This window comes from Leopardus geoffroyi, chromosome B1 (genome assembly GCF_018350155.1).
Source record: "Leopardus geoffroyi isolate Oge1 chromosome B1, O.geoffroyi_Oge1_pat1.0, whole genome shotgun sequence".
In the NCBI taxonomy this organism is placed as follows: Eukaryota; Metazoa; Chordata; class Mammalia; order Carnivora; family Felidae; genus Leopardus; species Leopardus geoffroyi.
The window spans coordinates 81,291,307-81,317,453 of record NC_059327.1 but is presented as its reverse complement, the minus strand read 5'-3'; the positions used below and the strand labels follow the sequence as shown (position 1 = coordinate 81,317,453).

The 26,147-nt window shown below is 39.6% G+C and overlaps 1 protein-coding gene across 4 annotated transcripts; it reads left to right on the top strand.

The window, feature by feature from the left end:
* The first annotated feature begins 604 nt into the window (after positions 1–604).
* On the top strand, positions 605–26,147 carry MMAA (metabolism of cobalamin associated A). 4 transcript variants are annotated; one of them, XM_045466501.1, is made up of 7 exons: positions 605–889; positions 15,260–15,764; positions 17,965–18,087; positions 21,101–21,271; positions 23,686–23,771; positions 24,593–24,742; positions 25,782–26,147. In XM_045466501.1, exons 2-7 carry the CDS (start codon positions 15,320–15,322, stop codon positions 26,070–26,072), a joined length of 1,266 nt encoding a protein of 421 aa, XP_045322457.1. In that variant the 5' UTR covers positions 605–889; positions 15,260–15,319; the 3' UTR covers positions 26,073–26,147. The 4 variants fall into 4 exon arrangements, with proteins under 4 accessions (XP_045322457.1, XP_045322461.1, XP_045322459.1 ...); XM_045466505.1 differs by lacking the exon at positions 605–889 and adding an exon at positions 890–956; XM_045466503.1 differs by lacking the exon at positions 605–889 and adding an exon at positions 5,109–5,151.

Here is a 26,147-nt window from a genome sequence, read left to right as displayed (position 1 = left end):
GTCTTTATTACATTACAGCATACATTTGGGAGACTTGTTTTCCCTAAAAATCCTACACGCAGGTAAAACTCAGGATTTACAACTTATTACAGAATCCAACAGGTTTTCAAGTAACTAGTTACCATTCCGGCCCCGCTGTGAGGTAGCAAATATTAAGCACGTTCATTTCCATTTCCATTTCAGCCGGGAGCCTTTCCCCTTCGGTGACTTTTCGAGGGCAGTGAGCGCGGGTCCCTACTTTTAGTACAAATTAAAATGTTAATCAATACGAATGGTAACTTTTAAGAGAAAAAGCTACTCCATGGCTTAAACACTTGAGTTATATTTCAGTTGAACATTTATTCCAATAGGCTGGAAATTGCTTGGCGGAGTTTGGAGTCTTCCTGATGTCACCAGTCTGTTAAAAGGCCCAGTTTGTGTGTACCCTACATTTGAAGCTTCTGGGAGATTAAAAAAAAAAGCAGTCTGCTCTCGCGGGCCGTTGCACGCCGCGGGCGCCCGGGGCTGGACCCTGGCTCCGTTCCCCGGACTACTAAAGTGCCAAGGCCGGAAGGGTATGAATGCTACTCTGCAGCTTTGGAGGCGAACGATCCAATACGGACCTGCTTCATTTCTCGGCAGATTCCCAGCGCCCGACCAACTTCCCCACCCCGACGCAGGCCCACAGGCCTTAAAGCACACGCGTTTCCAGCACACGACGGAATTCCGCGGCCACGTCCGCCACGACCCTAGTCCCGCCCCGCGCCGCCCTCCAGCCCCCGGCCGTCCTCCGGGCTCCGCGCGTCCGGCACCGGGCCCTGCGTCTGCGCGTCGCGGCCAGCGCGGGGCGGGGCGAACCCTGCCTGGCGGAAGGGGTGGGGCAGGGCCGCACTTCCGTGGCTTCGGGAGGGTGAGTGCGGGGTGGGGGTTGCGCGAGGCGTCTGGAGCCCGAGCTGGGCTCTGGCCTCCGGCCGCCGGTGGGGGCCAACCCCAGCGTCGGGGGCGCCTCCTGGAGGATTTGGGGTGGGGGAGGGAAAAGGAGAATATTGTTGGATTGGGCGATATTGGGAATGCGGGGTATGTGCTGACAGGCAGGCGTCGGCAAGTTTGGTTCAAAGGGAAGGGTCGCGCTGTAAAACAATATTTTAAGATTTACATCATTTTAGTCAGGTTTGTGAGCTTACTGTTGTGCCACAGTAAGGAAATTTTGGTGAGGTTGCTGGTCCCTTGCCGATGCCAAACTTGGTGAATGGTTAACCAAAGGATGGAGAGGGAAAAGGCACGATAGTCCAGTGTAGCTACAATCAAAGAGTGAAATTAAAACTTGTATGGAATATAATCTAGGATGTAAAGTAGGTTCATACTGGAAGTCACAGAGTACCTAGACTTTGTCAAGTACTCTGGAAAGGCATGGGCTAAGTCTCTTCTAGCAGACATACTGTATTCAAATAATTTATATTTCTTATTAGCAAATGAAAGACCACCTAAGCAAAAATGTCATGATAAATTTTTTTATTCTTTCTTAAGAGTTGTGCCCTAGTACATATACATAGGAAAACTGATCATTATAGCTCTTCCAAGTTGGTAGGAAATCAACATTCCTGGAGGCCTGTGAAGATACTAAATCATTTTGGGTCATCTGCAATGTCCACAAAGTATTATTTTATTTTTTATTTTATTTTTTTTCAGTTTATTAGGGAGAGAGAGAATCCCAAGCAGGCTCTTCATTGTCCGTGCAGAGCCTGACTGGGGCTTGACCTCAGGAACCATGAGATCATGACTTGAGCCGAAATCAAGAGTCGGATGCTTAACTAACTGAGCCACCCAGGCTCCCCCCCAAATATTCTTTTATTAGTAAACAATATTGTTTTGTGCTCAAGGTAATAAGAATTTTAAAAAGGGAACAATTCAGTTATTTTTAGGGCTGTGTTCTGCTAGAGGCAAAACAAATGCTAGAAGTTATGTAACCATAAGAAATGTAAATATCATCTTGAGTTATTTGAAGACTAAAGAAGACCTATATTTGGCATGGGAAGGACTGGCGACTGCTTGAAACATTTGCCTGTTAGCTGACTGTTCCTCATATAGTCATGTATGAGGACATGTGGGTCCCTCATACATAGATGTACATAGGGCTCCCCAAGACCATTTTGGATTTGAACTTGGGTGATTGCAATCGGGGTGAATGAAAACGTTTAATGGTGATGAAATTTTAAAAAATAGAGATTTCCCAAACAGATTGAAACCTAAAAGTGGAAATTGGGAAATGTGAGTCGTAACTGGAAATGTGATAAAAGGTATAGTGGACAGGGAACCTTAGAGTATTTCCTGCATGAGTTCCGTATGTGTTCGGTATTACTCTTATATAACAATGACCTATTTAAAAGTTGCTGTTTAAAAAGTCATTCTGCTCTACCAAAATTTCCTAAGATTATTTGAAAAGGAGAATGTAAAACCTTCTGTGGGGGATGGTGGGATATGGTAAACAGATTAATGGCACCTGACAGTTTATCTTCTAATCAAAAATGATTACCATTGAGAAATGGAAACACATGGTGTAACACTGCATTGCCTGTATGAACTGTGCTTTGCTGCAGACACTGACCTAAGGTATTGATTTTGGAAATCCTGTATGCTTTTTCTTGCCAGGGTAGTTATTGAAATTGAGAATATTCATTGGATCAATTTCAAGACAAATATCCCAAGTCAGACTGGCTGCTGCTGAGCAAATTTTTAATGAAGGAAAACATCCATAAATTGAAATAAGACCTTAAAAAGAGAATCCTTAAATAAATATATATTTACTGTAAAATCTAGCAAAATGTATGTTTTCAAACATTGATTAATTGAGTAATCAGCATAATGGAGTTATTGACCCATACAAAATTCTAGTACAAATTCTTTTATTCTGTGAGCAATAAAATATGCTGTGGGTACAAAGATAACTCATAGTCTAGGCAAGACTAACAACTTAACAATGTGACCAGCATTATAATTGAGGGATGTAGCCTGCATAGGATGACAAGAGATATGAGTGACAACTGAAAGGGCATGGAAAGGGGCAGAGAACTGTTTATAGAGGAGACACTTGGGTTGATTTTTGAAGGCTGAAGAGGAATTTGTGAGATGATTAAAGGAGAGAAGGGATTCCAATCAGAAGGAACATCATGGACAATGGCCAAGATGTTTAAGAGTGGTTTTTCTGGGACCTGTGTGCAGATCAGAATAGTTATAGCCATGTGGTAAAAGTGGAGGAGGGGAATGAATTAAGTTGGAGAGGTAGATAAGAGCACTCATAAAGAGTGTTATTATTATTTATGTAATAACTGGCTTAGCTGGATTGTAAACTTTATGATGTCAGAAGCTATGTTGGACCCATATACCAATGTATAGCACAGTGCCTGGCATGTAGTAGGTTCTCAATAAATAGTTGCTGAATAAATGAATGGCTGAATCCCAGGAAAACTTTTTATTTATTTTTTTTACAGATAAGGCAGAGGGAACTTTTTAAGTATTTTAAACAGAGGAGTAAAATAGACTTACATATTATGATGATAAGTGGTAATACGGTCATAGTAGATGAGCGTTTTTCAGGCGTAAGGTTGTACCTGTGGTAGGTTGTAATCTGCATTAAAAAAAAAAACAACAGAATAGAAAAGGTAACATTAGAGTGTATCACGTGAATTAGCAGTAAGAAATGTTTTGTGAAACTTTTGTTTCAGCTATATTCCTATTTGTTGCCTGATGTAAGCGTGTTTCTTCCCATGGACCGTGATCAAAGCTTGAAAGCCATTATAGTAAGGTGGGAATGAGGGTGGTGTAGAGGGAATGGATATAAAAGAAGTATTGGAGGAAAACAAATGTGATTCTTAAAATGTTGCTGTCCATGTGAACCTTTTGCTTGAGAGGGGGTTCACTTACCAACTCATTTTAGTGTTTTTGCCCACTTGGTGTTTTTCACTGTATATTAACAAATTGACATTCTGGTTTATTACAAATGGCAGTGCTTTGAGAGATCTCACTGAATGTTGTAAATGATGCAAAATTTCTCTTGTATTTTGGTAGTACACAGCTTAAAATTGTAGGATGAGACCTCCATGATTGTCAGGAATCATGAAAATTCATTGAAACAGTTTAATTTGATTATTGGCCAAGTTTTAAAATTTCTTTCCTTAAGAAAGCAGGAGAAGATGCTTAGTTACATGTGCAGATGGGAAGTCTTTTTCCCTACCTCCATAATTTTGCTACTCTAGAGGCTTAGTCTGTTCTGTAGGTGACATATTATAATGGTGGAGGGTTGTTCAGACAAGGCTGAATTACACTGGCTTTAAAAGAAATTATGGACTTCTTCAAAATCTGGCTGATTCATTAAATTAATGGGTTTAAGTATGTTATACACTGAGTTATCAGGTGTGAGTTATTTGTAGAGTGAAAAACATTCAAAACTTGTATAAATTTGGCTTATTCTATCACCTAATATACTATTGGGATCTCCTACTGGTAAGGTTTGTACAGAAGATGTAAACTAATTTTTCTTTTTTTTTTTAATTTTTTTTTTTTCAACGTTTATTTTTGGGACAGAGAGAGACAGAGCATGAACGGGGGAGGGGCAGAGAGAGAGAGAGAGAGAGACACAGAATCGGAAACAGGCTCCAGGCTCTGAGCCATCAGCCCAGAGCCCGACGCGGGGCTCGAACTCACGGACCGCGAGATCGTGACCTGGCTGAAGTCGGACGCCCAACCGACTGCGCCACCCAGGCGCCCCTAAACTAATTTTTCATTATGGCTTAAGCAAAAAGAAAAAAAAAATGAAGATAAACAGCCTGCCATAATCATTCTGTATTTAAATGTAAAGGGCTATTTGGTGTTCTCTTGATGTGACATGACACCACCTGTCTTCTTATGGATCTGGATTTTTTTATTGTTATTTTTATTTTTTTAAGTTTATTGAGAGAGAGAGAGAGAGAGAGAGAGAGAGAGAGAGAGAGAGAGAGAGAGAGAGAAAGCACAAGCAGGGGAGGGGCAGAGAGAAGGAGAAACAGAATCCCAAGCAGGCTCCACACCATCACCATCAGCGCAGAGCCTGACACAGGTCTCGAACCCATGAACCGAGAGATCATGACCTTTGATTCAAGATCAGGATTGGGACACTTAACCGACCAAGCCACCCGGGTGCCCCATAGATCTGATTTTTCAAATCCATAGTTTTTCCCAAGTTCTGCCATTAGTTGTGAGGCCTTAAGTCAATCAGTGTAACTTTACTGAGCTTCACCTATAAAATAGAATCTTGTCTGCTATTGTGAGGCTTAGCTGAGGAAATGTATACAGGAATGTCTCACACATGATAAACGCTCAGTGAAAGGTAACAGCTGCTGCTCTGCTATTCACATGGTCCAGAAGGTTTGGGGGCAGCAAGAAAATCAGCCCCCAGAGATTTGAAGGTGTAAAAACCTTGAATTATATACATCTGGGTAGTTCTTTGGTTTTCGCAAAAAAATGGGGGAAAATGATATCATCTTTTTCCTGATTCTTGTCACCTAAAAGCCATTTAAGATCTGTATTGGCATCAAAGGACAGAGAACTTCATAATCCCAAATTGTGATAAACTCTGCAGTGTAAACCATAAGCTTGTCAGATAGTTGGTCTGGATTTTCTGAAAAAGACTTTGATTAAATTATTGTAAGAAATAACTATTCTAAATGTTAGAGCAACTTATATTACTATTTATTAGACAGTTTTTAGTTTCATCTCATTTATTTAGGGAATACTGTTTGCTTGCATCATTAGAAGTGGACATATTTTCATCTAGTAAACTCTTGTTACTGGGTTTTGATTCCTTACAAATTTATCTTTCTGTTTTTCTGTTTTGGAAGACTAGTTAGATGTCAAAGGTGCCTTGATTCAAAACAGGGAACTTAGAAGGTAGAATGTTTTTAGATCACACAGGTTAAGGAGGTACTCACACTTTCCTTTCAAGTATATTAGATTAACATAAGTAGAGAGTCCACTCATGAACCTTAAAAAAATTAACCGATTACTATATGCCTGGCATTGTGCTGGATTCCGAGGAAACAGAATAAGACACTGTCTCTTCTCTGGGACAATCATTAGCTGGGCTGAGGGATAAGAATTGGTGGGGAGAGATCTGTAAATAGATAAATCAGAAAAGATGAATAAGACGTTGTGGAGCTTTGCAGATAGAACAGGTGACTGCCTGGGAGACGTGGGGGAAGATGTGTCCTAGAAGAGGTATGTTTGAACTGAGTAGGAGTTTGTCAAGCAAAAATGTGGAAGATAAGCATTCTGCTAATTTAATTAGCATTCCACTGAATTTTTATTATAGCATATAGAATTTTTGTGTTTGTTTTTTAAAGCTGCCGTCCTCAAAAATGGTTAGTAGCCCACGTGTATCACATTATTTCAGAGTTGAGCTTCATATCTTAATATGAGAATTCTGATAGAACCTGTGCACAGAAGCATAGCTAAAATATGATTATCCCTTTTTTCACCTCGTAAATAATTGTTTTTACTAGGTTTTTGAGTATATATGTTAATTTTATGTTTAATTGAGAAATTGACATATAAATATACATTGAATGTAATGCTGTTGGTCATAGTAACTGTTTAAATTAAGGACTCATCAGGTTTGATTCTCACATTATGAAATCTCAGTGCAGAAGGAAGCAAGTTACAGATTACAGATACAGACAAAGGTAAAAATTAAATCATGAATAATTACTAGACATTTCTTATTAAAAGTATACAAGTTCTGTGTTTTATCTTTAAAACGATTTTTTTTTTTTACTATAGCAACTATATTAGTTTTCTTTTGCTGCTATAACAAATAACTACAAACTTCATAGCTTAAAACAACACGAATTATTCATCTTAGAGTCCTGTAGGTTAGAAGTCTGACATAGGTTTTACAGGGCTAGAATCAAGGCATCTTTGTTCCATCCTAGACGTTCAGCAAGGGTGGGCTGAGTCCTCCTCATGTGACATCATTTTGCTGTTCCACCTCCCTCTTTCATTTTAAAGGACTTTGGTGATTATATTGGGTCCACCTGGATTATCCAGGATAATCATTTTATCTTAAGGTCAGCTGATTAGCAACCTTAATTTCATCTGCAACTTTAATTCCGCTTTGCCATGTAAGGTAACATATTCACAGGTTCCAGGGATTAAGACAAGGACATCTCTTGCGGGGGGGCGGGGAGCTTCTGCCTACAACAGTAACATATGCTTCTTTTAAAAAATCAGAAAAATATGATTAACCAAAAAACAACATATAAGCACTATAATACCACTCATTTATAGATGAAGTTAATGTTTTGACATACGTATTTCTCTGTATGTGTGTTTGTATGTAAAATTCTATGAAAAATGGTGTAACACCTTGTTTCCAGTCACACTTTTGGTAATCCCCTTTGGGCTCATGGATTTAAATCACACCTAAACACTTAATGATTCTCAAATTTACACTTCAGCTCTGACCCCTTCCTGAGACTAGTAACACAACTGCCTACTCAGGATGCCACTTGGATATTTAGTAGGCATCTTAAACTTAACGTATCAGAAACTAAACTCGCTTAATCTTACCCAAAACCTGACTTCCTGCAGTCTTCCTCAGTTCATTAAAGGGCAACTCCATCTTTGCTGTGGCTCAGGGTAAGACCCGTGCCTCATCCTTGACTGCTATCTTTCTGTCCCGTCCTATATCTCATTCATTAACAGGTCCTTTAGAATTCATCCAGAATCCTGATTTAACACCATCCCCACCTGGTTCCTGCCCTCATCATTTCTCATCTGGTTATTGCATTGATCTCTTAGCTGGCCTTCCCATTTCTGTTCTTGCATCCCCATCAGATCCTTTTAAAACAGAAGTCACATCAGGTTCTCCTTTGTCCTATCGCTTCCCTTCTCAGAGTTCCTCCAGTCCTATCTATAGTTGTATGTCCCTCTTTGGCCTTCTCTCCTATATTTCCCCTCTTATTAATGTCTAGCCACACTGGCCTCCTTATTTATATGTCTATTATCTGTTTTCTCTTACTAGGATGTTAGCTTTATGAGGGCAAGAACTTTGTTCTGTTTTGATCATTATATCCCCTAGACTATTGCATGACACATGGTAAATACTCAAGTGTTTCTTGAATGAGTGCTTTATAATCTTCTTTCTCTGTCTCTCAACATATTACTTTCTCTTTTTTGAGCATAGCTTTGTTGGATAATGAATCAGTCATGGTAAGATTTGTTAATTAAAGGGAATATTTTAAATAGTTATAATTTTTTCTTAGACTCTATAGACAGCATCTCTCCTATGGGAGGATAGATAGGACTAGGATTGGTAGTAAGAATGTTCTGTATCCTGGTCAGCATTTCCTTTTCTCTGCGCTTTGGCTCTTCCGAATGCTGCCACTGTCACTGCATACTTTTAAAAAATGCTTTTTACTTGCTTTGGGAGGGGCAGGGTTACTAATACCTTTTAGTCAAAAGACTTCTCCTTTATCCCAAAATAATTTATTAAGAAAAAATGCCACAGAGAGTCAAAAGACCTAAGTTTGAATCCTGGCCCGCCCATTGGTTATGACTAATTTAGTTGCCTAACTCACTCTTGTTTTCCTTCGCTTGTTAAGTGGAAATAAATAATAATAATAATAAATGTCATCATAGAATTGTCTGGGGAAATAAAGTGAAATGGAGTATTTGAAAATGGATTATAAGCTCTTGAGTGACAGGCAGGTGGGAAATGAAATGAGTTCAGATCGGCAGCCTTTTTTTGTTTGTTTTTCAGCAACTGCAACTTGCCAGCCCCTGTAATGAGCTTTGAGGATTCTAGTGTGGACAATAAGGTCTTGAATCTGACTTGTCTTTCCCTTAATGCCTTGCCTAAGTCCAGGTCCTCATCATCCCTTTTGGGTCTTTGCTAGGGTTTCCTAAACTGGGCTTTATGTTACCAGGGTCTAATTACTCTTCTTACCACCATTCCCGGTGTTATCTCCTAAAAACCAGAGCTGATGGTGTCACTAACCTTTGTATAGATCACTGTTGCGTCTCCACTGCCAACAAGGCAAAATATAGCTCCTTGGCCTCGGTTTACATCCTGGTCCAGCTTCATCTCCTACACTAGTTCCATATATAGACTAGGCTTCTGCCTCACTGACTTGTTCAATCTTTTCTGATGGCAGGGAAGAGACCAATTTCCATTCGTGACTCTGTACATTAAGTCATCAGCCTGGAAAGCCTGTCTCGTCCTTCAGTTTTTGTTTTTGTTTTTTTTTTTTTTTTTGTAATCCTTTCAGACTTAGCCCTGACATTGACCCCTCCATGACTCGAACCTTCTACTCCCCAAGGAGAGTTAGTTTCTATAATTTTCTCTGTTCCCACAGCCCTTCATGGGTTTTTTGTGTTTTTTTTTTTTTGGACATGGTGTTATTATTATTATTTTTTTTATTATTTATTTAATTTACATCTAAGTTAGTTAGCTTATAGTGCAACAGTGATTTCAGGGGTAGATTCCTTAATGCCCCTTACCCATTTAGCCCATCCCCCCTCCCATAATCCCTCCAGTAACCCCTCTGTTTGTTCTCCATATTTAAGAGTCTCTTCTGTTTTGTCCCCCTCCCTGTTTTTATATTATTTTAGTTTCCCTTCCCCTACGTTCATCTGTCCTCTGTCTTAAAGTCTTCATGTGAGTGAAGTCATATGATATTTGTCTTTCTCTGACTAATTTCGCTTAGCAAAGTACCCTCTAGTTTCATCCATGTAGTTGCGAATGGCAAGATTTCATTCTTTTTGATTGCTGAGTAATACTCCATTGTGTGTGTGTGTGTGTGTGTGTGTGTGTGTGTGTGTGTGTGTGTGTATACACCACTTCTTTATCCATTCATCCATTCATGGACATTTGAGCTCCATACTTTGGCTATTGTTGATAGCACTAGCACTGCTATAAACATTGGAGTGTATGTGTCCCTTCAAAACAGCATACCTGTATCCCTTGGATAAATGCCTAGTAGTGCAATTGCTGGGTCGTAGGGTTCTATGATTAGTTTTTTTGAGGAACCTCCATACTGTTTTCCAGAGTGGCTGCACCAGTTTGCATTCCCATCAGCAGTGCAAAGAGATCCTCTTTCTCCGCATCCTCGCCAACATCTGTTGTTGCCTGAGTTGTTAATGTTAGCCATTCTGACAGGTGTGAGGTAGTATCTCATTGTGGTTTTGATTTGTATTTCCCTGATGATGAGTGATGTTGAGCATTTTTTCATGTGTTAGTTGGCCATCTGGATGTCTTCTTTGGAGAAATGTCTATTCATGCCTTTTGCCCGTTTCTTCACTGGATTATTTGTTTTTGGGTGTTGAGTTTAAAAAGTTCTTTATAGATTTTGGATACTAACCCTTTATCTGATATGTCATTTGCAAATATCTTCTCCCATTCCATCGGTTGCCTTTTAGTTTTGCTGATTGTTTCCTTCGCTGTGCAGAAGCTTTTTATTTTGATGAGGTCCCAATAGTTCATTTTTGCTTTTGTTTCCCTTGCCTCTGGAGACGTGTTGAGTAAGAAGTTGCTGCAACCAAGATCAAAGAGGTTTTTGCCTGCTTTCTTCTCGAAGATTTTGATGGCTTCCTGTCTTACATTGAGGTCTTTCATCCATTTTGGGTTTATTTTTGTGTATGGTGTAAGAAAGTGGTCCAGGTTCATTTTTCTGCATGTTGCTGTCCAGTGTTCCCAGCACCACTTGCTGAAGAGACTGTCTTTATTCCACTGAATATTCTTTCCTGCATTGTCAAAGATTAGGTGGCCATATGTTTATGGGTCCATTTCTGGGTTCTTTATTCTGTTCCATTGATATGAGCGTCTGTTCTTGTGCCAGTACCATACTGTCTTGATGATTATAGCTTTGTAATACAGCTTGAAGTCCAGGATTGTGAGGCCTCCTGCTTTGGCTTTCTTCTTTAAGATTGCTTTGGCTATTCGGGGTCTTTTCTGGTTCCATACAAATTTTAGGATTATTTGTTCTAGCTCTGTGAAGAATGCTGGTGTTATTTTGATAGGGGTTGCATTGAATATGTAGATTGCTTTGAGTAGTATCAACATTTTCACAATATTTGTTCTTCCTATCTAGGAGCATGGAATCTTTTTTCCATTTTTTTTGTGTCTTCTTCAATTTCTTTCATAAGCTTTCTATAGTTTTCAGTGTATAGGTTTTTCACCTCTTTGGTTAGATTTATTCCTAGGTATTTTATGGTTTTTGGTGCAATTGTAAATGGGATTGATTCTTTGATTTCTCTTTCCGTTGCTTCATTGTTGGTGTATAGGAATGGAACCAATTTTTGTGCATTGATTTTATATCCTGCAATTTTGCTGAATTCATGAATCAGTTCTAGCAGTTTTGGGGCAGAATCTTTTGGGTTTTCCATATAAAGTATCATGTCATCTGCAAAGAGTTAAAGTTTGACCTCCTTCTTGCCAATTTGGATGCCTTTTATTTCTTTGTGTTGTCTGATTGCTGAGGCTAAGACTTCCAATACTATGTTGAATAACAGTGGTGAGAGTGGACATCCCTGTCTTGCGCCTGACCTTAGGGGGAAAGCTCTCAGTTTTTCCCCATTGAGGATGATATCAGTATTGGGTCTTTTGTATATGGCTTTTATGATATCAAGCTATGATACTTCTATCCCTACTTTCTGGAGGGTTTTATCAAGAAAGGATGTTGTATTTTGTCAAATGCTTTCTCTGCATCTATTGAGAGGATCATATGGTTCTTGTCCTTTCTTTTATTGATATGATGAATCACATTGATTGTTTTGCAGATATTGAACCAGCCCTGCATCCCAGGTATAAATCCCACTTGGTTGTGGTAAATAATTTTTTTTAATGTATTGCTGGATCCGGCTGGCTAATTAATATTTTGTTGAGGATTTTTGCATCCATGTTCATCAGGGAAATTGGTCTATAATTCACCTTTTTAGTGGATTCTTTGTCTGGCTTTGGAATCAAGGTAATGCTGGCTTCATAGAAAGAGTTTGGAAGTTTTCCTTCCATTTCTATTTTTTGGAATAGCTTCAAGAGAATAGGTGTTAACTCTTCCTTAAATGTTTGGTAGAATTCCCCTGGAAAGCCATCTGGTCCTGGATTCTTGTTTTTTGGCAGATTTTTGATTACTAATTCGATTTCTGTACTGGTTATGGGTCTGTTCAAATTTTCTATTTCTTCCTGTTTCAGTTTTGGTAGTGTATATGTTTCTAGGAATTTGTCCATTTCTTCCAGATTGCCCATTTTGTTGGCATGTAATTGCTCATAATATTCTCTTATTATTCTTTTTATTTCTGCTGTGTTGATTGTGAGTCTCCTCTTTCATTCTTGATTTTATTTATTTGGGTCCTCTCCTTTTTCTTTTTGACCAAGCTGGCTAGTGGTTTATCAATTTTGTTAATTCCTTCAGAGAACCAGCTCCTGGTTTCATTATCTGTTCTACTGTTTTTGTTTTATTTTGATTTGGTTTCAATAGCATTGATTTCTGCTCTAATCTTTATTATTTCCTGTCTTCTGCTGGTTTGGGGTTTTATTTGCTGTTCTTTTCCCAGCTCTTTAAGGTGTAAGGTTAGGTTGTGTATCTGAGACCTTTCTTCCTTCTTTAGGAAGGCCTGGATTGCTATATACTTTCCTCTCATGTCCGCCTTTGCTGCGTCCCGGAGGTTTTGGGTTGTGGTGTTATTATTTTCATTGACTTCCATGTACTTTTTAATTTTCTCTTTAACTTCTTGGTTGGCCCATTCATTCTTTATAAGGATGTTCTTTAGTCTCCAAGTATTTGTTACCTTTCCAAATTTTTTCTTGTGGTTGATTTCGAGTTTCATAGCGTTGTGGTCTGAAAATATGCACAGTATGATCTCCATCTTTTTATACTTGTTGAGGGCTGATTTTTTGGACATGGTGTTATTTATTCTGTGGACTTTTGAAGTGCTGAGATTATGTCATTTAGGGTAAGATAATGAGACTGACAGTCCACCTAAGAAGGTGTAATGGATTGAATGGTGGCCTTCAAAAAGAAATCCATGTCCTAATCCCTGGAACTTGTGAATGTGACTTTTATTTGGAAAAAAAGGGTTTTGCAGATGACATTAAGTTAATGATCTTGTGATGAGATCATCTTTGATTATCTGAGTGGGCCCAATTCAGAGACAAATGTCCACACCAAGGACAGACATGAAGAGAAGGCCAAATGAAGCCCGAGGCAGAGACCTCAATTGTGCATCCATGAGCCAAGGGACACCAGGGGCCACTGGGAGGGGCAGGGAACCGTCTTCCCCTAGAGCCTTCAGAGGGAGTGCAGGCCTGCTAACACTTTGATCTCTGACTTCCAGCCTCTGGAACAGTCAGAGAATACATTTCTGTTGTTTTAAGCCACCCAGGTTGTGATTTGTTACAGCAGCCCTAGGAAACGAATACAGCAGGTCAGAATAAAATGACTGGAACATGGTAAAATGTCATTGTCATCACCCAACAATAACATTATCATCACTATCATTCTTAAACCTAGCCTGGGACCTGAAAAGTAGCATACACTTAGAAAATAGTGGTCAAATAAAAATACATTTCTTCCCTGTGAGCTTCCAGTCTGTGGTAATGGTGGAGGTATTGTTGAGAAGTGTGCTTACAGTGAGCTTCCAAAATAGATCCCCCTCTGAACTTTTTTGTTTTAAATATCTTTTTTGTATGTTTGTGTGAAGGGTGGTAGTGGATGTTTTAAATTGTTTTTTTAGAACCATTTTTTACACAGTTTTCCATAAACTGTCCTTTTAGAAGAAGACTAATTTTGTACAAATAGAAGTCATATTTCCCCCAAAATAGAAAAAATGATGAGCAGTTACAGTTCTAACAATAAAAAATACTTAAAATGTCTTCTTTTTCCTATTAGAATGTTATTTAGTAAAATTGATTTCATGCTGATTGGTCTTGAAATAAAATTTAGAGAGGTACTTTGGAGCAATCAAGTAATTTATTTCATTCTGCTACGAGGAACTGAAAACCAAAATTTTCAAATAATCATAAACCTGAATTTGGCAGGCCATATGTATCATTTGTATGTAAATTGTAGTTTGCCACTGGAAGCTAGGTCTGTGACCTAACTCTTAACCAAAGTTTTATAAATTGGTATAATAATAATAAAAGCTAATGCTGTTGATATAATAAATAATAATAAAAGCTAATACCTCTGTATTTTCTTGACCCTCCATGTACTATGTCAGCTTTTGTTGTCGAATACAGTTTGGAATGGAGAGTATCAGTAAATCTAAAGCATCCTCATCTAATTCTATAGTGGTTCAAACTTCAGTGTGCTTATTTCTCTACAGAGATTCTGATTCACTGGGGCTGGGAGTATGCAGTTTTAGTAAGTGCCAGGCGGTTCTGGCCATGGTTTTTTAAAAAATCCTCTTTTTTAAATGTTTATTTTCCAGAGAGACAGAGACAGAATGCGAGTGGGTTAGGGGCAGAGAGAGGAAGACACAGAATCTGAAGCAGGCTCCAGGCTCCAAGCTGTCAGCACAGAGCCCGATACGCGGCTCGAACTCATGAGCTATGAGATCATGACCTGAGCCAAAGTTGGATGCTCAACCGACTGAGCCACCCAGGCACCCCTGGCCATGGTTTGAGACAGGCTGATCTAGTTACCATACAAACCTCACAGTTCATTTCACATGAAGGCCCCGGTGGCGGTGGTGGTGGCGATGATGGTATGCTTACGTTAGGCCATTCTTTGAATATATAATAGGGTGAGCCTATTGAATACATACATTTATCTAAACTTAGACCTCAAGTGCCTGCACTACTAAGCACTTTTTTTTTTTTTTTTTTTTTTGTAGAGAAAGAGTAAAAGGCCAGCATCAGAGGGATTTTTTTAAACCTTTTGAATGAGTTTCAAAATAGGGTATATTTGATCTGAGGAAGTTGTAAGGTCTGTAAACAGAAGAAAATAAACTTGGCATAGAATTTCTACCCTACAGGGTTTTTTTGTATATTTTTTGTTTCGAAGAAAATTTTAATGTACATTGTATTTCACAGCAGAACAGTAACTCCATAATTTAGGGCTACTCTGGTTGTTAACTGTAGGCAAGGGTGGGGGATCTTCTCTCGTGTTTGGTAAGAAACTTTCACCTATTTGTACTGCCAAGAAGCCTAATTATGTGTGTTTTAGAATATAGAGAAACCACTAAGCATGCAGTTTTACTAACTTCAGAATCTTGTACATTGAACTGGCAAAAATATGTTTTCTTCTTCTAGGGAATCACAAATCACATTGAGCCAAAAAAACATCCAGTGTTTTCTGCAGTTACAAACAAAATGAATATTCCCATGCTACTACAACACCCTCACCGGCATTTCCTAAAAGGCCTTTTAAGAACACCTTTTCGACGTTACCACTTCATCTTTCACTCAAGTAGTCATCGCGGATCAGGAGTCCCTTGTGCTCAGCCATTTAATTCTCCTGGACTCCATTGTACAAAATGGATGCTGCTGTCAAATGGTTTAAAGAGAAAATTATGTGTACAAACAACTTTAAAGGAACACACAGAAGAACTTTCTGATAAAGAACAAAGATTTGTGGATAAACTTTATACCGGTTTAATCCAAGGGCACAGGGCCTGCTTAGCAGAGGCCATAACTCTTATAGAATCAACCCACAAGAGGAAAAAAGAGTTAGCCCAGGTGCTTCTTCAGAAAGTATTAGTCTACCATAAAGAACAAGAACAAATAAATAAAGGAAAACCACTAGCATTCCGAGTGGGTCAGTCTTTTTTTTTTTCCCTTTATGTCTGTTCAGTAAATATTTTTCTACATTTTGTCTGTTTTGAAATAGGTCTCAATAGTTTTCAATCTAATGGGAATTCTTTTTTCCTTTTCAGAATTTTGGGCTGGATTTTAAATGCCTTTTCTTTGCAAATATTAGTCTTGTTATGTTGGGGGGTGGAAAACTGTCATGGTCATTTGAACCAAGGCTCTGTATTTTAAGAGAATAATGTAAGATTTCTGTTTTGGCAAGAATCATGCTGTGGCTCCCAGGGTAGAATATGCATATGAGGAACTTTTACAGGTTTACTCCTCTCTCTTGGTAGTCCTTCTGCTTGATAGTCTAAAGTAAATGCCTTGGTTTTGTGTTTCTATCAACTGTAATTATTCTTACCACATTTCAAAATTCTACTTCTCAGGTGTTTCATTAGTTTCTATGGGCAAGCCTCTTTCACGTACTTTCTGTTAAAGTTTCTGGCAGTTGCTTGGCTCTAAGCACAGCCAACTCAATACCAAAATGTATTTTAAAGGAGGGAACGTATGCATTTGCTATCTAAACTATTAGATGTTCACTCGATTTCTTGAACAGTTGACTAGATTCCATAGTTGTAAATAAGCTTGTTATATATATTTTTTAATCGCGCATTATAAAACAATGTAGATGTGTTTGGGTGGAGTGAGAGCTTTTCATGATGGCAAAATAGGTGATTCCAACCAACTTTCCTACCAAAAAGAACTAGAAATGGTGAACAAAGTGCAGAAATTGAATAAATACACTTAAAATACACTTAAAAGTTGACTAGCATTGCATTAGACTTACATCTCAGTTTATTGATGATATGGGATTAAAGCCTCCTAATTTTTATGGTAACGGTATGAATTTTAAAGATAATTTCAAAAAGAGTTCACCAACCAACATTTGTATTGGTCTGCGTTGTTCACACATCCTATTCTGCCATCACTGAAGGAACCCTCATTTTGACAGTACTACGTTGGGTGTTAATAATCTTTACATATTGCAGACAGACAAAATAGCAGACTCCGAAAGAGAAATTCCAGCTATAACAAAGTGTTTACTTGATACACCTAAAAGATATTTGAAGAGAGAAGGTCCCAGAAATATCTAGAGTTAACCAGCAACTCACACATAACTAATAACTCATAAATTTTCATTGCTATTCTGGTTCTTTTATCTTGGTCTTATGAGGCCAGATAAACCTGTGTCTCTGTGGTAGTTATTTTATTACCATCATAAATACGAGTAACAGATTCAGCACCCGTACCGATGTTTAAGACAGAGACCTGCCCTGAAAACTTCAGTAAGGAGCCAAGCATACCATATGACGTACACATACTTTTGAATATAATTACAATTAAATGCTTAAGTTTTATATACTTTGTGAACATAACACATACATCTCTTCCTTTATGCCATATGCTGTTCGAAACATTGCAAACATTAACATCTAATTCTTGACGACAACCTGAAGAGATAGGTGCTATCATATGCATTTTATTGCAGAGGAAAAAGGCACAGAATGGTTAAGTAACTTCACCAAGATTACACAGCTCAGAAGAGGTGGAGCTGGAACTGGAACTGGCCACCTGGCTGCAGAGTGTGCGGTCTTATCTGCATGCTCCGTGAACTCTCCAAGCAGGGGAGTTTTCTGCCTCTCTTCAGACAAACTAATTTCTCCTGGATCCAGTTTATAGGATACATTTTGAGTTATGGGTGGGATGAAACAAATTATCCTTCATAAATAGAAAATTATTTTCTCAGTCACTGGGAATTTCTAGAGTAGTGAGTTGTTTTTCCACTGGGAAGATAAAAGTACAGCCCTGGGGTAGGTGGAATAATGACTGGTCATGATGAGAGGTGGGCAGATGTTGAGGGAATGCAGCACATTAACGACAGAGGCAATAAAGTCTGTCCAGAAAGATCTGCGTTATGGTAAAAAGGCATATCCTATTTTATAATCTTATAAAGTGAATTTGGTGAACATATGGAGCTCAGGATTGTTTTCTTCCTCTATATTACTCAGGAACTAGATAAATAGTGTTTTGTTTCATTTAGGAAATGTGAAATACATTAATAAGAGTTTTAATAAATTAGGAGAAATAGAAGGTAATCTATTTGAATAGAACTTATCATAGGGCTGATTTCATTTCTTAAATTAGAAGGATTCTCTCTACTGTAGGATTGTCTGGGCCCCCTGGTGCTGGAAAATCAACCTTCATAGAATATTTTGGAAAAATGCTGACTGAGAGAGGGCACAAATTATCCGTGCTAGCTGTGGACCCTTCTTCTTGTACCAGTGGTGGTGAGTATTGCTGATTCTTTTTAAACTGCAAAGCAGGGGCTCGTGGGGCTCTGTGTTATAATTTAGTGGGAATTTGCACAGTCAGGTGACTTCTAACCTCTACCGGAGTTTGGTCTCACTGAAAGAAGGGAGTCTTAGGGGCAAGGTGGAGATTGAGGGAGGTAGTTTGGGGTATTAGGCTCCTTGGCTTGTGGGTAGTCCAGGAGTAGCCTGGCTACTTAGAGAACTAGGAAAACAGGTGCCAGAAGTTGAAGATCATCAAAAGCAAATTTGAGCCCTCTATCACACCTGAGGCCAGGCCCCCACTTCCCTCCTGTTGTTTCCTCCTGGCAGCATCAGCCCCTATGCCGTTCAGAAAATGGGTCCGTCTGTTCATTGCCTTTTTTCTTATATTGTTGTAACATCTCTTAAGCTTAAAAGAAAATCTTATTGCTCTTTACAATTTGTCACCCGTTAATATTACATGTTCGGTTCAACAGAAAGCTCTTAGGGGGTCCATGTAATATACCGCTGTTGTCCCTACAGCACTTAGCATGGTATGTCACGTACAGTGCTCAGCAATTACTGATTCAGGGTCACACAGTCATCCAAGTTTACTCACAGCTCATCAGAGATACGATGAATAAACTTAGTTTCCCCAAAGGATCATTTAAGGACAACATAAAGCATGCCATATAAATAGGAAAGTTTTTCTTCCCTTATCCCTCTTTATGATTTAGGCTTCTCACATTGCAGTTATTCATTTCACAGGTGTTTGAATGTCTGCTATAGGCCAGGCATTGTACAGGGAAGGTACCATGTTGTGTAATGGTGAATGAGACCTCAGTCCCCTGGCCTACGGAGCTCTGTATCTAACGAGGGAAACAGACATGTACACACAGGCCATTACAATGTAATGTGTGTTGTGGTGGGGGGAGGCAATACAGGGCACTTTGTGGAAATGCTTGGTTTGCGTACAGTGGGTTTAACGCTAAAAAATAGAGATGATATTATATTTTAGGGGCTTTAGGTCAGTAGAAAGGTGGCTGTCACCACCCATTGAGAACTTTAGCTGAGAGTATGCACGTTTTTTGATTCACTAAAATAAAAATGTTAACCATAAAATAAAATTGTATTTACAACGTTCAAGATTAAATCCATATCAGTATATTATCTTATTTTCAGTCTAAGAACTTTGGTAAAGGTAAGTATTTGAACAAAGAATTTTTTTTCTTTAGTGTTTGTTTATTTTTGAGAGTGGGAGCTCAAGCAGGGCAGGGGCAGAGAGGGGGGACAGAGGATCCAAAGCAGGCTCTGTGCTGACAGCGGTGAGCCTGATGTGGGGCTTGAATTCAAGAACTGCGAGATCAGAACCTGAGCCAAAGTCAGCACTTAACCGACTGAGTCACCCAAGTGCCCCAGAACAAATAATTTTTTTTTATGGTGGCTCTCATTTTCATATAGGTGAGAGATCTTTTTTTCTCTTTTCCTTTGTAGTATTCTAGAATACTTGCAGTAGCAAAAGAAAACCATAGCTTGAGATAGTGATAGCAGGTATGGTGACAAGATAGTCTGATTAAGGTTGCATAGCTATGTGGTTCTTAATTCTTAAACTAAAAATGAACATCCCTTTCTCAGGTAAGGAAAAAAAATACATATATAGACTTTGAAAGAAAAAAATACATGGGGATAAACAGGACACTATAAGTTTACATTTCTACTTTAATATTGCTATAGGACTGTGCATTTGAAAGTAGCATGATGCTAAGGTTGAGAAGCATTCCTTTTTTTGGCCTGTAGTCAACCCTTGTTGTGTTTTGGATTCACAGATTCCAGCAGTAGCTTTGAGACTTCCCTTAGGGTCTGCAAGTGACAGTTTTGGACTCACTGGCTAAGACAATTATATGGGAGAGTAATTTCATAATGTTTGGTTCAGTGTGTTAAGATCTATAGGATAATAATTTAAAGTATAGCTTTGGCAGATTGTCGACTTATCCAGAGATGATTTCATGTAGAAAATTATTTTAGGAAAAAGTTTTAGAAAAACATCTAAATATTTTTAGAAAAAAGTAAATAAGGTAGTTGAGATGCATGGTAGGCGTGTGCTCGAGAATTAGAACCTATGGGAACTCTAAACTGGAGTCATGAGTGGAGAGATGATATCTTTAAGGAACTTCTCAATGTTTAGCATCAACTTTATGTGGAAAAGTTAGCTCTTGGGCAGAGTGAAAATTGAAATTCGGGTTAGAACAGCACTACACCTCCAATGTTGTTATATGGCTAGAGGAAAGTAAAAGTTAAAGGGAATTTCAACAGTTCCAAGGCTTTTATTTTAGTCTTTTAGAATTTGCAAGTAGTGACGTTTACCAAAATACTGTAGTAAACCTTGGAACATCATTCATTCTGTACCATAGGTATTAAATTAATTGCCTACTGGGAACCGGCAGTCATTACAAAAAATGTAAGACGTGGTTCCATGGGCAAGGAACTTATATTAAAGCACTGGCACTAATGACAGTCTTGGTGTGGGACACTGAACGATGCTTAGCAGTATCCTTGGCCTCTACCCACCAGATGCCGGTAGCATCCTGCCCCCCGTTGTGACAAGTAAAAATGTCTTCAGACATTGCCAGATTTCCTCTGGGGTCATAATCATCTCCAGTTGCAAACCATAAAGACAACAATGTTAAAAGGACAGTAAAGAAGCTGTCTTGGCTGGAATTGGAAGATTGATTTGGGGGCAGTGGAAGCTGAAATTGGACAGGTAAGGTAGGGCTGCATTGTGAGGGCCTTTAGTGTTAGACTGAAGAATCTAGATTTGAACCTCTAGCCAATGGAAAGCCGTTATAAATTTTGAGGGGCTTGAGGTGTTAATTTGACATCATATATGCTGTGTGGCGCTAAAGCTCAATTATATGAAATGATTTTGAGATCTTGGGAGAAATGTCATAAGGCACTTCCCCTGGGAATTGGGTGATTGATAATTGGCCCTTATAGGTGTTCCATGATTATAAAATGTAAATGTGTGTTTTAGGATCACTCTTAGGTGATAAAACCCGAATGACTGAGTTATCAAGAGATATGAATGCATACATCAGGCCATCTCCTACTAGAGGGACTTTAGGAGGTGTGACAAGGACCACAAATGAAGCCATTCTGTTGTGCGAAGGAGGGGGATATGACATCATTCTTATTGAAACTGTAGGTGAGTATGATTTTCTGTTTCATAACAATGAAGTACTATAACAAATGCTATATAAAGATGAGTGACAGCTAATACCATTTTGTTCATTGAGCATATATTTACTAATGGTGTCATTAAATACAAAGTACTGTATCTTGGATTCTATAGGAGATATGAGAATATGGGCTGTCATCCTTACCTTTAAAGAAAAGCCATGTGTCTGGAGAACTGTTACACAGGGGTGGTGTGTTGTAAGTACCAGACAAGAACTGTAAGCATTGGAAACGATATTTTAACATAACACCTGTTTTGTTTAAAGCACATTTCACATGTCTTCAATATTCGCTCAGAAAATTCATGTAGCTGGGTACCTTTTTAATACAGGGCCATGTTTTACTTCATCTTTATATCCCTAGCACATAGTTATACCCAGTGAAAATACTGAAATGGAAACCCAAGAAATTCGCCTTCCTCTGGAGAGACAATCCACTATTACTGAGTGATAAATGTTTGTGACACAGTCTGACTTGGGTTTGAGGGATCATGGAAGACTTCCAGGAGGAGGTGACAGTTAAACTCCATGCTGAAGGAGGAATTGGAGTTAAATAAAATGAAATAAAGAGAATGAGAGGACATGGCCCATTTAGAGAACTGCAGTTTGCTCAGGAGTTTTAGCGCATAGAGTGTGGAGGCCGGGCATGAAGAGAGATGGGGCTGGAGACTAGAAACTCCACCATCTAAGGGTGGATGGAGGAAGAGTTGCCCGTGCGGTAGTAGGAGAATCAAGGTAGAGGACCATAAGAACCAAGTGCATGACCTGGAAGTTGCATTTGACTGCTTGTCCCAGAGACTCGAAATAACTGACTCAAACAGAGAGTGGTTTATTTTTTGTAAACAGAAGAAACCTGGAGGCAGGCAGTCCCAAGCAGGTCTGGTCATTGTACAGTGCCCTCGGTGTCCCGGGTGTCTGTCTCTGCTCTCCATTCTTGGCACTTAGTTCCCATCCTCAGGGTTGCTCATGGTTAAAAGACAGCTGATGAAGCTTGAACTGTCACGTCCACCTTCTAGGTAGGGGGAGGGAAGGTGGGGGGAGGGGGTGGGCCCCTCCTAGCTGGGTCATCTCCCTTTCAAGAACTTTCCTGAAAGCCCCATCTAGTGACTTTGGCTTTCACTAATTAATCATCTCTAGCTGAAATGGGTTCAGGTGACTGTGGGCTTTCGCCTGGTACATCGATGCTTCTGACAACACTGGGATAAGGAAATAGGGGAGAATAAATATGGAATGGACAACCAGAAGTCTCTGCCACCCCAACGGACAGAATTTCAAGAGGAGTTTCAGTGGAGCAGGTGATGTGGAAGTCAGATTTAAGTGGATTGAAATTAATGTGAAGTAATGAAGTGAAGACCAGTGAGCACACGTTGATTTTTTTTTTTTTTCTAGACACTTAGGTATAAAGAGAAATGAGAAATATGGTGATAATTGGAGTAGGTTGTGAGTTTTTGTCTTATTTTTTTCCTGTTTGTTTGGTTTTCAGATGACAAAGACATGAGCACAATTCCTGTCAGGCGTCAGGGGGACAAGAGCCTGTAGACTAAGGAAGTTAAAGATAAAGCAAGGGCAAGGGCACAGAGGAAGTGGGAAGGAAAGAGAGGGTAACCTTCAGCCAGTACTTCTTATACTGCGACTGGAGAGGAGGCAGTGAGCAGAGCTGGTGTTCGGGCCCGCTGATCTGCAGAGGGTGGAGAGGGAAAAGCTGAGGGGGTTCTTGCCTTTATTTCACCGCCACGTAGGAGTCATGGTCATCATCATGCGGGGAGATTATGGCACAGTAAATGTTTGTAATAGCCACTGTGAGAAATGGGAAGGCAGCTGACTGAGGGCGTTTGGGGGCATTGCTTTTACCAGGCAGTGAGGAGGAGGTAGCAGATGTTAGACACCATGATCCTGCTGTGGTGCCTGTTCTCGAGCCATTTCTCCGGCACGCTTACGGAGGAGAGAACACGGGTAGTTGGACTGATCCACGGGTGGGGGTTTGCGGGGCTCACAGGAAGCTGAGAAGGCAAGAAAGCTGAACATCTTGACAGACATGATCTAGGGTTAGAGCCACATTGCTCAAGCTGCTTACTGCTTTGAGGGAAGCCAGGAAAGAGTTGCAAGGGGGGAGGAGAGAATGGACATCTCGATGTTCTCCATTCAGCCAAGAGTAAGGCTAATGGGAATAAGCGAAGGGGAGAGCTGGGAAGGTCACAGTTTGCTCATAGGAAAGCAGTGCGTTTAATAAATTCTCGAGAGGTGGGGTGTTTAAAGTGGCATCAGGCTGAGTGTGTGATCGTGGGTACAAATGAATGAAGTGGAACGGGAATGGTGGTCAAGGTAGTTGAGAAAGCAAATTACTATGAATATTTTAGCATATAGTTGTGATTTACAATTACAGGTGTGGGTCAGTCGGAGTTTGCTGTTGCTGATATGGTTGACATGTTTGTTTTACTACTGCCACCAGCAGGAGGAGATGAATTGCAGGTAATTATATTGACTTTTTTTTCTCCCCAAACACAAAGTATACATCTCTGAAAGTACAAATTTCCGGTGTTGTATTTCTGTAAATTAAGTTGCTGTTAATGTAGGGAAAGAAACAGCATTCATATTGGCTACAGTACCTGAGTCAAAGACAGATTCTCTATGTTTTTTCTCAACTTACAGTAATAGAGTTTATGACCTCGAGCTAACCGTACAACTTAGATTTTTCCACCCGCAACACGGGAGTGAATGGAATACGTGGACAGCTCCAGCCAAAAGAGACTACTGTTGTGTGGGTGTTTGTAGTACACAGACTGGGGCACTGTTTGCTATCAGGTTATTTTTCTTCAAATGTAAATTGGAGAAAAAATTACAAACATTAAGGAAAACTTCAAAGACTTTGTTTATGGAAATGCAGATGTTAGCGATAGGTGTCTTCTCTTTTTAAGCACTTAATGACGGATGATTTTGCATCCTGCAGTGTTAGCTCATGAGAAAGGGAACCCATCATGAGTCAGTGTGAATTGTCTCCTGCCACTCATTCGTGTTGTGTCTTAATGACATATTTACTCTAATCGTGAATGTATCTTAGCATGTTAGTCTCTAAACTTGGAAGAGACATTGTAGATGACTTCCATAATCCCAACAGCTGGTGGTTCTGAGTAATTTCTGTTGAGTAATTGTAATTCCTGGAACCCAGGGTTTAGGAGGATGTAGAGGAAAAGTTAGTTAATAAAGTGCGTGACTCTCAATTGACTATTGTCCCATTTTTGGCTATAATTAAATGAAGTATTTCTGATACATCACTGTCTTTTTCACTTTAGGGTATCAAAAGAGGCATAATTGAGATGGCAGATCTGGTAGCTATAACTAAATCTGATGGAGACTTGATCGTGCCAGCTCGAAGGATGCAAGCAGAGTACGTGAGTGCACTGAAATTACTCCACAGGCGTTCAGAAGTCTGGAGACCAAAGGTTAGCTTGCCTTCCTTTCTGCATTTTCACCGAGTGGATCGTGCACATTAGAAGAGAGGATGCAAGTCCCAAGCTAGACAGATAATCAATCTTTGCTTGTATGTGAGATTACAATTTTAAAATTATGACAAAGCCAGAGTGTGCAGTCATGATTTTAAATCTAATCCTTCAACCACTAGATGTCAAAAACTAGATGTGAGGGGATAGATTAGATTGCTTAATGCTTGACTTGAGCCATTTGGAAGTGATAGCAACTCCATTCTGAAAGGAACCATTCTTAAGATTATGGAGCAATTAGTGATTTGATTATCTTTATTAGAGTTTGAGTAGGAGAGAAGAGGCTTTTGATGTGATAGCTTCCCTTCCCATTATGCTTGTTGGGTGCTATTTTCAATAAGGAAAAAAAAAAAAAGACAAATTCTGTAATAAATGGTACGGTAATATTGATGTGGGCAGCGTTATCTGCAGGAGGACACTATGTTATTAAAGAATAAGCTACAGTCACTACAGTGAGAACAGCCACAACCTGTCTTCCCATCAGCTCCCGGTCTCCCTGGTCACGTTGTCTGCGTTGTACATGCAGGTGCTGGATGCTCAGCTCTTGGCACCTGCTGAATCAGGGAACTCTGACAAAGGGAGGGTATGGGGCTATTTTCTCAACCGAGTTTCATGGTCTGGCACTCAGGCCTCAGGGAAACCCACCCAGCCCTGCCCTTCTCATCCTCGTGACCCTCTCGCAGTTTGTCTGTGTTGCCCCTGAAGACCATCTGAGCGATCCTAACAATTGACCAGAATAGACCCTGGGCTAAAGATTTTGACCTTGAATCAGTGTCTTGTTTCTGCATGTATTTAGTAATCCTAGTAAGTGACCTCAGTCTGTTTCTCAGTATATTCACTTCAACACAGTGATAAAATGTCTCCGTTTCACTTGCCTATTTTCATACACTTTAAGACTTAATTGGCAGGAAACCAGACTCCCCGTGAAAATGTTTTCTATCATTTTAAGTAAAACGGTTTTGGGTTCTTCCCTTTTTAATAGGTAATTCGTATTTCTGCCAGAAGTGGAGAGGGGATCACTGAAATGTGGGATAAAATGAAAGAATTCCAGGACCTCATGCTCGCCAGTGGGGAGCTGACTGCCAAACGACAGAAGCAGCAGAAAGTTTGGATGTGGAATCTCATTCAGGAAAGTGTGTTAGACCATTTCAGGACCCATCCCGCAGTCCGGGAGCAGATTCCTCTTCTGGAAAAAAAGGTTCTCAGTGGAGCCCTGTCCCCAGGACTAGCCGCAGATGTGTTGTTGAAAACTTTTAAAAGCAGAGACTTGTGAAATGTATCCTATATGATGATTTTATATGACATTGCATAAAGTATTTTAATATTAAAGGTCACTTATATGCCTGTA